General features: G+C 41.9%; 1 protein-coding gene across 1 annotated transcript in view; it reads left to right on the top strand.

Annotated features, from left to right (window-relative positions):
* The first annotated feature begins 817 nt into the window (after window positions 1-817).
* LOC133997082 (inactive phospholipase C-like protein 2) overlaps window positions 818-14,927 on the top strand; it is a 23,112-nt gene continuing 9,002 nt past the window's right edge. The window contains exons 1-10 of the mRNA XM_062436638.1: window positions 818-832; window positions 885-1,341; window positions 9,434-9,535; window positions 9,724-9,873; window positions 10,057-10,217; window positions 11,230-11,689; window positions 11,794-13,017; window positions 13,292-13,541; window positions 13,671-13,957; window positions 14,774-14,927. The exon at window positions 14,774-14,927 is cut by the window's right edge and continues 50 nt beyond it. Of these exons, the coding sequence (XP_062292622.1) occupies window positions 1,102-1,341; window positions 9,434-9,535; window positions 9,724-9,873; window positions 10,057-10,217; window positions 11,230-11,689; window positions 11,794-13,017; window positions 13,292-13,541; window positions 13,671-13,957; window positions 14,774-14,927 (3,028 nt within the window). The 5' untranslated portion in view covers window positions 818-832; window positions 885-1,101. The remainder of the gene's footprint in view (window positions 833-884; window positions 1,342-9,433; window positions 9,536-9,723; window positions 9,874-10,056; window positions 10,218-11,229; window positions 11,690-11,793; window positions 13,018-13,291; window positions 13,542-13,670; window positions 13,958-14,773) is intronic.

Here is a 14,927-nt window from a genome sequence, read left to right as displayed (position 1 = left end):
ATTTTTAAGACCAAGACCAAACCAGCAAATCAGGGAATAAGAAAGGACAGACTAAATAAAAGAAGAATAAAACATATTGTCCACAGTTATTGGTGTTATTAGTTATTATTACAGTTATTCTTAGTGATAACTGATCTAAAAATCTTTTATTAAGCATGAATGAAACCTAATGAAGTTGTAACCATGAAAGTTACAACGTCATTAGAAAGGGAAATGTTGCTTTTTAAACAGTAGTGGGGAAGAAGTAGGTCTACACACACACACACACACACACACACACACACACACACACACACACACACACACACACACACACACACACACACACACACACACACACACACACACACACACACACACACTTTGTGGGTGTGCACTTTATTCTTGATGGGATGGAAAAGCAAAACCACCCACCAATCTAACAACAGGCTGCTGGTGACAGATGATTACTTTATAAGCTTGCCGATGCCGCTGCGCTCACAAACCCAGTGACTCTGGATGGAGGCTGGGAGCGAGGAGGAGACAGAGGGGCGACTGCAAGCGCTGGCCAAAATGTAAAAATCATTATGGTTTACATCATTCGGAGGCATGGTGTGATGCAGATTTAGATGTAGACGGCGACAGAACGGACAGGTTTCGTCTTCAGCATCTTTAATTTCCTGAAAACAATCGCTCATCCAGCTGTGTCGCGCAGACGTGATGCGTATTGACAGCAGAGGTCTGGAAGGTGTGTCGGTTCCTGCTGTCGCTTAGCTGCCCTGTTACCCCCCACCCCTTTCCTCTATGTGTGTGTGCATGCGTGTGTGTGTATGTGTGTGTGAAGGAGGAAGACGTTACGAGAGAGAGCAAGAGAGAGAGAGAGAGAGAGAAAGCGAGAGCGAGAGAGAGAGAGAGAGAGAGAGAGAGAGAGAGAGAGAGAGAGAGAGAGAGAGAGAGAGAAAGAGAGAGAGAGAAGTTTCCTGTGCTCTTCGTGCGCGGTCGTTGATCGCTCATCTCGCACGATGGCACATCTGTATCCGTGTGTAGCTTTCTTGCATTGGGAGCCCTGCTGCTTTCAAGATAACTGAAAAAAAAACAAAAAAAACCCCACAAAGTGTCACCATGGCTGAATTTGGAGAGAACAAGAGCAGTCCACCGGTTGCTGGTTGGAAAGCTGCGTCGGGAGGAGCCGGAATGAGCCTGGAGACGCACGGAGAAGAGCCGGTGTCTAACGGTAACTGCAGCGGCACAGACACCGCGAGGAGGGTCCAAAGCGAATCCAGCTGCGAGTCCCCGACGTGGGAGAGCGCGGGTTCAGATTCAGCCACCAGACCAATCCCTCGACGCAGCAGTCTGATCAAGGTAGGCCACCATGTCCCTCAGGAGAGATGACAGAGACTTTAGAATAAGAAAATGGATGCAAACTGCTCTAAATCCAGAATAGACCATACAAAATAATCTGTGACGATTCCATAGGAGATCAAATATGACAAAGTATGATAGAATTATTTAAAAGCCACTTAACTAACTAACTATAAGCCCCTAAAGGAATGGCATGTTGATGCTATAGAGAATACAAATGATATGAAATACAGTGAAGTCAATATAAAACCGACACTCAGTCATACATATACACCCAACACTTCTGGATGTTAATCAACCTGCAGCCACCTGAAAATAAACTGTTAATACAGTGTGACTCTGCTTCCTCCCAGTTTCCTCTCAGTCTGTGCCAACAGCAGAATAATCAGTTGCCTCACCTCACCTCAGTGCTTTTGAGGAAATTTGGAGGATAAAGCATTTGAAACATTCTGCTCTTCAAGATGAAGCCGGGCCATATCACATCTAAGATCTGAATGCTGCCTATCAACCATTTAGATGCCTTGTCTAATGAGCACACAGGGTTTCAAATGAGTCTTATAATTTAAAGAAAATAACACTTGACTTCAGTGCTTTTCCATATGTGGATCCAGCTAGAGAGGAGGAGGAGGAACTAATAAGGGAAACCACCTGCTGTAGACTTTGATTAGAATGAGAAATTGAATTATCTCCGCCCTCTGTGGCACACAGTTGAATGCCCCTGTCCAATTAACCCCGCTGCCTACACTGGTCTGGCTCTCACAAGTTTATTTGTACACAGCCTTTGATAAAGATGTCTTGCTTATTTACAGTTTCTGTTGGTTTTGGACCCAAACAGCATTTAAAGCAGTTTAACATCTAATTAATAATACTCATCCTCTGATTTTGCCCTGATCTGATTTGGCCTGTAGGCATGCAGGAGGTCTTGTATTGATCTCTAGTCACTGCTTGTCTGCAGAGCTGCTGCTTGCAAAGACATGATTATAATTTTAAGCATGACACCGGTTTCATCTTTTCATCTAGGTCTGTTTGGCTCGATCCCAGCAAGACAGGAAGCCGGCCAGTTGGCCAATTTCCTTGTACAGTTCATGTTGCAATATTGCTATTAAGTCATGAGCAGCTGGTGATGACACTTCGCTCAAGCGTTTCTCACCTCCCTGCCCACACACAGGCCTGCTCTTGTCTTTCTTCTGTTAGTTTTCTACAGTGCAACCATAGCCTGACACAGATGATTTAAGAAAAACTCTGTTTGCTTCAGTGAAGTTCTAGTGCTTCGTGCTGGGTCTGAAATGGCGTTAAGTAACTTGGCAATTTCCACTGCCATGTTTGATGTGCGGCGCTTAATGGCTTCAGGACGTCACCCTCACCCTGGGTAGTGTCTGTACTTTAAAGAGTGGAAATGCACGACAGCATGGGAAAACATGCAGTTTACTGTATGTGTATGCTGTGAAGGAAAAAATTATGTCACTAGTGATGCGATGCAGCAATCAACAAAGCGACTAGCACAGTCCACATATGTTTGCGCCTTCGCCACAAAGGTGCTTGTGTTTAGAATCATGAACTCCCGAGGCTTTGATGAGATAGAGCTCTGTTGAAAAATCCACCTGTCAACACACCAGTGTGTTTTGCTGTTTGCTAAATTGCTCATATGCCGAAAATCAGGATTCCACACAATAGGGGTCAGGGTGGTATGTAGGCAGATAAACAGGAAACATGACATTCCAGACTGGTTTTAACAGGAGTCCGGGGATTTGTGTCTATATCTGTGTGTGTGTGTATGTGTATGTGTGTGTGCTCCTGTTTGCTTCTGCGGGGGTAATGAGACTAAACTTAATTGTATTTCATCAGTATGTACTTCATGCCGTCTGGCCGTCCTCTCGTTTATTCTGTCTCAGTTGTTTGTGCGTGAATGAGATGCAGAAACAGGTGCCCACTCAGTCTGTCTGTTTCAAGTTCATCTTGTTGTAGATAAGCATCAGGTACTCTATTCCTTTCTCTCTTCGTTTCAAACACAATCACACATGTACACACTCACATAAACATGTACAGACCTGCCTGCACAAACACACAACCAGGCACAACAAATCTGTTTTCCAGATCTTTTAATAATTGCACACATTATAAGAGGTTGGCATGTCTATGTGTGTATGTGCGGGAGTGTGCATGTGTGTATACTGCTGTCCTGTGAAAACTGCATATCTCTAAAATCTCTGCTTTTTATTAATCATGGAAAACAGGGCAGAGAATCTGATATAATCCAGCGGGCAGCATTAGCCAGAAGCGTTAGCACACAGCTGGGGAGGGTAGTTGTTTGAGTCAGAGTATAGCCCTTAGCACCTCTTACAGTTCAAATCAACATCTTTAGCCTGCTTTAAACCATTTTAGACTGCATAAGTGTGGCCATGCGTGATTGGTGGATAAACTCTCTCCCCAATTGTGATGGAGCCACAGAAAATACTCCAACTCTGAGCCACTGTGATGATTGAGTTGCTCCACATACACCCTCTACATTAATAATATACATCCAGCCATGCATGTACAAGGCTGTAGAGAGAAGTATGTGTAACCCCCCTTCCCAACAAATGCACAATAAGACATGAATATTTGCATATCTCGAAAGCATTTCAAAACTGAGAATATGTGCATGCACACACATTTAAACAGGCATGAGAACTTACTGTAGCATGTAGCTCTGAGTTTGTGCCGGTTAGCAAGGCTCACTAAGTCATCACTGAAGCGTGTGGAAACCCCGCTCTGCACTTTGATTGCTGTATTGATGCTGCAGTTGAGGCCTGACTCTCATTTTTTTTGTTTTTTTGTTTAAGTGGTAGTGCTATCTTCGGTAAATGCATGTGTGACGTAAGTCAGCTGAAATCGTGGTTAGCTCTCTGACAAGATGACCTTTTCAAGTCAACCTTTTACTTGTTTCATTTTGTGCGTGTGTGTGTGTCTGTTTTAGTGAGTGCGCGCACATGAGACTTCAAAGGTTTGAAGCGTAAAAGAGCATCTGCTGCTCTACTTGCCACAAGGGCAGGGGTTTATAGTCAGTAAGCAGTTGAGTTACTGTGAATACTCACCACATTTCCTCTCGAACATTATTCCCATACACTGAACCGTTGATAGAGTGGCTTGACCACATACTGCTTTCCATGCCCTATTTAACCCTAATGTTCTGTCCTCTGTAGCAGTCACGCACCTGTGCACCCCCAACCCAACACACACAGAGACGCAGCATGTGTTCATGACACACTTTCTGATTAGAAAGTGATAGTGCATGAAGAAGTGTCCTGATTAGGGCTGCAACTAATGATTCTTTTCAGAATTATTTTCCATGAATCAATTAATTGTTTAGTCTATTAAATGCCAGAAAATGCTGAAAGGCCCATTCAAATTTCCCAGAATCCCAAGTGACATCATTTGAAAATCTTTTTTGTCTGACCAACAGTCCAAAACGATGATGATATAAGTAATCATGCCATTTACAGTGATGCTGAACTAAAACTAAAAATACTCATCTAAGAAACTTGTCTTGTCTCAGAAGTGGCATAGGCTGTTTTTGAGTGTAAATATGCCCTCATATATGGTTTTAATAGACACCTCACTGCCAATCAGAATTAAGATTGCTAGATTGACATGTGATGGTGGCTGTAGGCACCCTAGCTCTGAAACACGTATTGTTGTGAAGATTTGTTTTCTCAATATCATCTACATGAACTGATCAATCAATCAATCAAAATTATTTATAAAGCACCTTTCATGAAGGTTAATGTAGTACAAAGTGCTTCACAGCTGGTTGGCAAGCTGATAACAAGACAGAACAAGTGTAGACCAAGTACAACATGAAGAAAATCGACAAAAATGATGAAGGGACAAAAGCAGTTATGAGACCAATGCATGTGGGAGAAAATAACAATGATAAAAATGTAATAAAAAAGATTTAGGATCTATAATAACAATCTTAAATGAATTAGAATAAATAATAGAAAATAAGAACATAAAAGAATGATGTTGAAATCTTGAAGGTGCTTTTCCTTACTTTACTTTTGAAAGCCTCTTTCACTTTTTCCGTACATCATCTCACGATTCCCTGTAAATCTCCACCTAACCCAACAGTGATGTTGAGCTCCAGGATGAGAGGCACTGCATTTAAGTATACCATTAATCATCCATGATCTGCTCAAACACACAAGGCCACATACAAGAAGGTTCAGCCTCCCTACCAATTTTCAATCCTGTATTCACTATTTTCTCTCATCCAACAACCATCTCTCTTTCTCTGATTTTCTATCTGTCTTAATTAGCAGATCAAAGACGACACCCACCAGTGACCCACATCTTCATTGTGCTGACTTGGAGGTGCCGTAATTAGTGACACAGTACAGGCTTGTTGCATCCATACGCATATGCTCTCATGCATCATACCATGCATGCATGTAAGCTGGCTAATGATGGCTCGAGGCCATGCTGCTTCCCCAGGCAAATGCCAAGTGCAGAAGTTTTGAGTGTCTACATAATGTACATACAGTAATCTGCAATAGAGCTTCATTATTTACTTATCTCCATTCTTCCTCTATGTATATTTTTTTTATCTCTCTTATACTTCCTCTTATGAAGTTTTATTTCTGTGATGTCTCTACCATCTTCTCTAATCACTGCATCAAATTTGTTTTGCCACACATATCCCCATTTGCCCATCCGTCCATATCCTTCAACCTGTCTAGATGTCCTATCAGGAATAAAAGTAATCTTATAGTAACTAATAATCAAAATGTATTAACAGAGATGAAAAATATCCCCTTTATTATCCAGCTGAGGTTTAGTTTAATGATTTATATTGAAATTAAAGCTGCTATGATCAATATTTCTACATCAATTCGTGATCAAATGACCAAGTGTTATGTGAATTTGACCTCACTCTGAACTTTCCCTCAGCTGTTTTAGCTTTATCTGTTCTTTTATCAGCATTCATTTTGAGCTGGAAGCAACACATGCTTGGATAAACTCAGTGTGCTCTACCTGAACAGCACCACACAGGAGACAACATTAGCAACAAGCTGGTGATCATATAGGAGCATTTAGCAGCTAAAGAGACACATATTTCTGTTTGCTATGAACTTTGCTGTGTCAACTTTAAAGACGATCTATAATATATCAGTGCTGTTCAACAGTTTGACAAAAAAAAGGGTTGATGTAGGTTTTTGAGCTCTAAAATACTGCTGAAGTTACATTGGGGGTTATTATTTTCAAAAAACATATGTTGTATATATATGTGCAATTCACACGAAATGAGTGACATCTGCTTTTATTACTGTATAACAGTATTCTTCTTTCTTTCTTTCTTTCTTTCTTTCACTTGACTCTCTTTGGAGTCACAGGAAACTCTAACTTCCTGTTTTGAAGCCCAGTGGCGGTTGTGGAGAGTCATTTCACTGTCTGTGAGAAAACAGAAGAGGGCCTTTGTGACAGAGACATACGGCACATTGTAACACAGATTAAATAACTATCAATTAGAATTTTATCAGCGAATACAGGCCAAACTTGTGTTGTTTCATTATGCATGTGTGTGCGTATGTGTAGCTACTCTAATCTGTTCAGACAGTGTTTCTTGCTTTTTTGCACAGAAAAAAAGTAATTTATCTTTGTATTTTATTCAGGTGCTGGTGAATATTTGTGCCCTCTAGTTTTATCTTGTCAGGTTAATTTATTTAGAGTCTGCAGTGACGTCAGCGTTGTTTGGCTGTATGTTTGAACTCTGTCTCCTTTTTCATCAGTTATTTATGTTGTAGCCTAACAGGGGTGAATGTGCAGCCTCCACACATGAGATAATTGAATCCCAGCTGTTAAAAGCGTCTCATGGAGAACCCTGTTGTTCCACTGCTTCAAACACAGCTTGTGACAGGTGCACACTACTGTATATGAGGTTTATTAGTTTTTTAGAGAAGGTATCCATTGCTTCAATATGATTTCTGTCCACTGCCCCTCTATTTATCAAGGATGATGTCTTTGCTAGTGGTCACACAGTGCATGTGTGGAGAGCATTTTATTTATGTGAAGTTGCCAAATGTGTGCACAATGACTGGTGCTGATACAGCCACAGAGGGACCATTTCTGCTAATGTCACACACAGAGGAAGAGATATAGTTTGAGGCTAACATTAATCTCCTGTACCTGTCACTGCACTGCACTGCACTGCATGAAAGGAAAGGAAAGTGTGAATGATAGGGCGGTACTGTACGCTTCTGTGCAGATATACATATTTGTGAGTTGACTCTGCGTCTGGGTTTGTGAGTTTTTAAACAAAAAAAACATTTCGATTTTCATTTTTTGGAAAGAGAAGCCTGATTCGTTTCTCATTTTCATTTTCACCCTGCCGGGGAGAGTGGTTGCATGTGAGTCTTCCTATTTGAGGTAGAGTCAAATTTAGAGGCGTTGCTGAAGCACACCCGAGGGGGCAGGTTTATAATGAGAACACAAAAGCGATTAGCTTAATTACAAGTTAGTGTTTTATTTGGTAAATTAATTGCTTATGCTTTCTCTTCTTACAATTTTAATGGTGTGATGGAAGGGTGGAGTGTTTAAAGAATGGCTTACACTAATCTCTCTCTCTCACCCCATAACCACACCCCTTCTTACTCCCTCTATCATGCCCCAAGGCATCAAGGGTATTTTTAAAGTGCCATCCCCGACCTCACCACAGATGCTCAAAAAAAAAAGAAAGAAAGAAGTTGTCGCCTTTGGAAACACTCTCCACCCTTAATTTTGTGATTCTGTGAGATTTTGTGACAGTTAGGTGCCCTCCCCCACTCTCTGAGGGAAACCTTTACATCCTTTTTGAATCATGCTTCCCCTCATTCATATTCTTTAGATGAAACACGTCTTTTTTATTCTTCTTTCTCTCTTGCGTCTTTTTCTGCCTTTTGTATCCCTCCAGATTTCTTTTCTATGAAGTTTCCCTCCTTTCTTCTCTTATAAAAGATCAGAGTGCTCTTACGGTTCATATGAACTCTTATTTGAATGAAACCAGAGTTATGCTGATGAGTAGAGATTAATTAGCCACTGATCAGTATCCACAAATGTTAACTATAAATATTAGTCAGCTCACTGATGTTTGATTGGAAGTCTTAATTATTCCAGAAAACTTTCAGTATTTGTTAGCCAAAGAGCAACAGACTGCTGGATTTCATCTTCCACTGATAAAAAAATATGTGAACAAACAAAATTAATTTTAAGTATTCAAATCATTTTTAGCTAAGAGAAGAATGAATCTATAGTGAAGGAAAAGTTGGTCTGTTGGTCAGTTATATCTCATAATTTTGTTAAAATCAAGGAGATATGTCAAACATGAGAGGATTTTCAGTTTTTCTTTAACAACTGTAGACCTTGAAGAGGTCTTAAAGTTTTGGACTTTTGGTTGGATAAACTGGCAGTTTGAAGATGTTTTTTTGGGAGTTAGATTTGGGTGCTCTGCTTGTGAAATGTATATCTATAGTATGTACTGAGACAGTATGTCGAGTATGTGGGTGTTTGCATCTTCAATCACTTTACCCGGGATTGAATCATCTACAATTACATTATCCTGCCATAGATTAGCTTCAATGAAGTCTTTGATTTAATTTTATCGGGACTCTAATATATCACTAATTCAATAAAGTCGCCCACTTATATGATCTTATCTGTTTGTATAAGGTTCTCTGTTGGGGTGACATCTGATTGGTCAATATATCAGATGGATGAGATGTGATGGTGAGCTCAGATAAACTGATTGGGCCCACCAGTGTCTATGTGGCGGGCCAGAATTAGAATGCTGCAGCCTGCTGCTTCTGTCTAGTCAGGTATGATTAATGGTGTAATGGTGAAGGGCAAGGGCAAGGGCAAGCAAAGGCTTTTAGCATGGTATTGGGAAAAACAATAACAGATTGGGAGGAGGAGGCTCTATGTGGTAGACTAATAATCTGTGTTTATGTATGATGATATAATCTGATATGCCCTTTAATCCTTTGAGATCCATGCTGGACAGGAAAACTGTTTGTCATGCCCAAGTAAAGAATACTCTCTATATTGTCTTTTCATCCTTCCTTCCCTCCTTCCTCCTCAGGATGGGTCACGTGCTGGTCGGGAGAGGAAGAAAACGGTGTCCTTCAGTAGCAGCCTCTCAGAAAAGAAGATCAGCAGCGCTGCCGACTGTATACACTCTATGGTGGGTCAGCTACTGTGTGACTTAAAATATAGACTATACATACCAGTATATTAAATATTAAATGTGCAATGCATGCATCAAGGATTTCTGGTAGAACACAGGCATTCGAGCCTGTCAAACACTCTGCTTGTTCAGAAGTGAAGTCTGAAAGTTAGCGGGTGACAACTTCATCCATATTTTGCTTCCAGGTTGAGGGGAGTGAGCTGAAGAAGGTGCGGCCCAACTCGCGTGTATACCAACGCTACTACCTTCTGGATGCAGGCCTCCAGGCTCTGTGCTGGGAACCATCCAAGAAGGAGTCAGACAAAGCCAGGATCTCTCTGGCCTCCATACGAGAGGTCAGTGTCCAGATAAAGGGCTTTCTAAATCATGTGTCTCTGGCTATCGCTTCTATAAATGTCCTCATTGATTCTTTGAGACTAAGGCGATGACAATATTTACAAACCTGTATTATATGGAAGACAACAGTTGATTTGTTTTTATTGTGTGTGACGTTAACTTTTGCACCCCTCAAATTCTAGGTACGGACGGGTCGTAACACAGAAACCTTCCGCACCAGTGGAGTTTATGAGCAGATTTCAGAGGACTGTGCATTCTCCATTATCTATGGAGAGATGTATGAGAGCTTGGACCTGGTGGCAAACTCAGCAGAAGTGGCTAATATTTGGGTGACAGGCCTAAGGTATGACACAGCAAAAACAGCCTTACACTGTTCACTTATTAAATTAGACCTAACCACAAAGTATACTCTTTATTCAGATTGAGAACCTTTTAAGAGCTTTTTCGTACATAACATTTTATCTGGCAGTAGTGTATAGCCTACTGAGGACAACACAACCAAGTCAGACTGCTGACTGTCTGTTTTCCGGCATTTTCCTCTCTGTTAAATAAAGCATTTAATAAGAAAGAATTTAATAAGAAATAATTCACCAATCATTGTCAAATCAACCTAATTGACAGTCAAGACATTAAGGTTGCAGTGATAAATAATTTAGTTGCCAACTGTTAAATTAATCTGCAACTATTTTGATAATCAATTCATTGTTTTGAGTCATTGTCAATGAAAAAAAGTCAGTCAGACAGTAAACTGAGTATCTTTGGGTTGTGGACCGTTTGTCAGGATAAAAACAATTTGAGACATTTAAGAGTCTGTGAAAGTCTGTGATTGACATTTTCACCATATTATGACAATTTATAGAACAAACAACTAATCTATTAATTGGGAGAATAACTGACAGATTAACTGATAATGAAAATACTGATTAGCAGTAGTTAGTCTACAAAACACTGAAAAAAAGAGTCTGAAGATCTGGGTTCCAAAAAGGGAGAAAAATTACACCTTTATGATTGTCTGGGTGCAAAAATGTAGGTACACTTAGCAATGAATACACAGGGTGTGTGTTTCAAGTAGTCCTAAACAATCCAACACAATATCTTGCGTCTTAGGTTTAGCTTTCTCAGGGGTGTTGGTTGTATTGTAAATTTATGGTGTAGAGTGAGAACTTTTTAAAATGTTTTATTGTCCTTTGAGACCTCCCTGTGATAAAGGGCTTGGCTGCAAACTGATTTTACTGCTGCAGTTATCATGCTTTATGTGAATGTCAGTGAAATGCCTGAGATTAAAATGGAAATGTTTGTGATGTAGTGTGTGTGTGTGTGTTAGCCTTGGTCACACTTCTCTCATCTGCCTCCAGGTATCTGATGCAGTATGGAAAACATGCCCTGGACATGCTCGCCAGCAGTCAAAACAGCCTTCGTCTTGGGTGGTTGGAGCAGTTGTTCTGCTCCGCTACTGACAAACATGACACTGAAGAAGGGATTTGCTTGCAGTCGGCTGTAAAGTTGATACAAAATGTGAACCCTGGGGTGAGCAGTATCAAAGTGGAGCACAGGTTTAAAGAGCTTCAGAGACTTAGGGAGAAGATGTACGGGCTTACACTAGATAATGGATCAGGAGTTAATGATTACAGTGAAATCAAAAGGCCAATAGGAAGAAACGAACAAGTCACCAAGCAGGAGTTCATTGAGGTCTTCCATGACTTTTGCACACGTCCGGAGATTTACTTTCTGTTGGTGCAGTTCTCTAGCAACAAGGAGTTCCTGGACACCAAAGACCTGATGAGGTTCCTCGAGGCTGAACAGGGAATGGCTCAAGTGGGTAACACAATTTAATCACACATACAAATAACAGAAAACAAGTCAGCATTCCTGTTGTATGTCATTACTCCCCTGTCCAATTTCTCCTTCATCTCCTCCAGGTGAGTGAGGAGACAAGCTTAAAAGTCATCCAGTCCCATGAGCCATCGGAGGAGGGGCGACTGCAGGGATACCTGTCATTGGACGGCTTTACCAGTTACCTCACTTCAGAAGAGTGCCGCCTCTTCGACAGGGAGCACGACACCGTGTGCCAGGACATGTCCCAGCCTTTGTCTCACTACTACATCAACTCCTCCCACAACACCTACCTCATTGAGGACCAGTATCGAGGTCCCTCTGACATTTCTGGTTACATCCGTGCCCTCAAGATGGGCTGTCGATGTGTGGAAGTGGATGTTTGGGATGGTCCTGATGAGGAGCCGGTGGTGTGCACTGGACACACCCTTTCCCCACCACTTGCCCTACGTTGTGTGTTAGAAGCAATTGGAAAGTTTGCATTTGTGGCGTCGGAGTATCCGTTAATTGTGTGTATTGAGAACCACTGTTCACCTCAACAGCAGAAAGTGATGATGCAGCATCTCTTGAGGACACTTGGGGACAAGCTATATATAGACAGTGCAGACGAAGAGGAGTCGTATCTTCCGTCGCCACATGCCTTAAGGCATCGGATCCTGTTGAAGGGGAAGAAATTAGAGCCAGGTTGGGAAGGGGGTGACGGGGAGGTAAGTGAGGAGGATGAAGGGGCTGAGATGTGTCAAAAGATGAAAGCAGCTGACAGTGGAGGGTCAGCACCTGGAGGAAGCGAAAAGGACGTGGTTCAGAAAAGCGTCTCTTTCACAGCCGTCACTCAATGTAATCCTCCTCATTTCCCTCCGAAACGGTTCCAACTGTTGAAGGAGCTCTCAGACCTGGTAACCCTTTGCCACTCAATCCGTTTCATTGATTTTCCAACATCGTCTAAAAGCCAAAAGCCTTGGGAATTGTGTTCCTTTCATGAATCCCTGGCTGTGCGTCTGGTTGCTGAGAGCCCTGGCGACTTTGTCAACCATAACAAGCACTTCCTGTCACGAGTGTACCCCAACCCCATGCGCATTGACTCAAGCAACATGAACCCTCAGGACCTGTGGAAGTGCGGTTGCCAGATTGTGTCTATGAATTTTCAAACAGCAGGACTGATGATGGACCTCAACACAGCCTGGTTCCAGCAGAACGGAAACTGCGGTTATGTCCTGCGGCCCGCCATTATGCGGCAGGAGGTGTCTTATTTTAGTGCTGACACCAGAGACACGGTTCCCGGTGTGGCTCCACAGCTGCTCCATGTGAAGGTGTGGTGAAATAACACAACTTAACAAATGTGTCTCCTGCAGTGGATACACCCCTTGTTTTTTAAAAATACTAATAATTCAGGTTTATTACAACCAGTTGGTTTAGTTTTGGCAACCTTTGCTTTTTCTTTACAAATGTGAGAACTTGGAAACATCACTAAAAACAGTAGTAGTCAGATGATCCTACAGATTTAAAACTAAGCAGGTTGACTTATGTTGTAATAAACTGCAGTGATCCTTTAAAATCATGATGATGTGGTGATCCCTCTCCCAGGTGATTAGCGGCCAGAACCTGCCCAAGCCGAGGGGTTCTGGGACCAAAGGGGATGTGGTGGACCCCTATGTGTTTGTGGAGATCCACGGCATCCCAGCTGACTGCACAGAGCGCCGCACCAGGACGATTCTCCAGAACGGAGACAACCCCATCTTCGACGAGAGCTTTGAGTTCCAGATCAACCTGCCGGAGCTCGCTATGGTTCGTTTTGTGGTGCTGGACGATGACTTCATAGTGGATGAGTTCATAGGTTGGTGTCAGGGTCAAAGGTCAAATCACAATGTATATGTGGTGATTTCATAGTTTACAGGAGTGGATTAGTCTGTACATTTTCTTTTACTGCAAAAAGGTTTTCTTTTTCCTCTCCCTGCCCCCACAGGTCAGTATGCCATCCCTCTGGAGTGTCTTCAGCCAGGCTACCGACACGTACCGCTCCAGTCTCTGACAGGAGAAGACCTTCCTCATGCCAAGCTGTTTGTCCATGTGGCCCTCACCAATCGTAGAGGAGGGGGAAAGCCTCACAAAAGAGGTTTGTCTGTGCGGAAGGCCCGGAAAGGGCGGGACTACACAGCCCTGAGGGACTTGGGGGTCCGGGCTGTGGATGAGGTTTTCAAGATGGCAGCCCCTTTGCTGAGAGAAGCCACTGACCTGAAGGAAAACATGCAGGTGAGGAGAACAGTTCTGAGTCTTTTATTTGAAAAAAATGTAAAATACTAACTGGTTCCAAATGTGTGATTATGTTGCTTTTTGATTGATTTAAAGATCTAACTGTTATCTATTATTATAGATTTATTTTATTATTATTATTTATAAAAAGTAGTTGACAAATGATATGATATGGAAAAGAATTGTTTATTGCAGCCCTAATAATAATCACAAGTAACAGGAACTTCTCAATGTTGTTTATAATTACCAATTAATGAATTCATATTTTATTCAGTGTTGATTGTGTATTTAGTTGTCAAGAAAGAAAACAAAGATTAGCTCTATTGTTCATCTCCACTGAGAATTTGTGAATAGCACAACTTTAATGAGCCAGGCAGCAATTGGGTCTGTGGCTGTCTGTGTCACCCCTGGGCAATAAAACAGTAATTATACTTTCAGTCAGTGTGGTGAGACTGTTGGAATCCGCATCTCTTGATTTCTTCCATTTCAATCAAAACGACAACAACACAACAGCAGGAGAGCAAATCAATAGTTGAAGGAAAAGACAAATCGCTGGAGTAGCTTTTGATTGCCTGTGTGTGTGGGTGTGTGTGTGTGTGTGTGTGTTTGAGGGAGCGAGAGAGAATGAAACAAATCAAGTGGTAGGCAGTGTGGAAGAGATTTCACCGATTTTATGTTTATTTTATGTCGATATGTTAAGGGAAATAAGAAAGAAATAAGAAAAAGGAAATAAGAAAGAGAAAGATGGGGAAAGGCTTGTGCTCATGTTTAAATCTGCAGATTTCATTTGTCTGTTGTCTCTTTTCTTCTAAACAGAACTCAGTAGCAGTGTTCAGGGAGCTGTGTGGGGTGTCAGCTGTGGCTAACCTCATGCAGTGCGTACTAGCTCTAGGATCCAGAGCGGCAGGACCAGACGGGACACCTCTACTGCTGTTTGACCTCCGGGACCACTACCCCACCCTGGAGCCCC

The sequence above is a fragment of the Scomber scombrus genome, chromosome 16 (assembly GCF_963691925.1).
Source record: "Scomber scombrus chromosome 16, fScoSco1.1, whole genome shotgun sequence".
NCBI classification, from domain to species: domain Eukaryota; kingdom Metazoa; phylum Chordata; class Actinopteri; order Scombriformes; family Scombridae; genus Scomber; species Scomber scombrus.
This window is presented reverse-complemented; position numbering and strand designations above follow the sequence as displayed.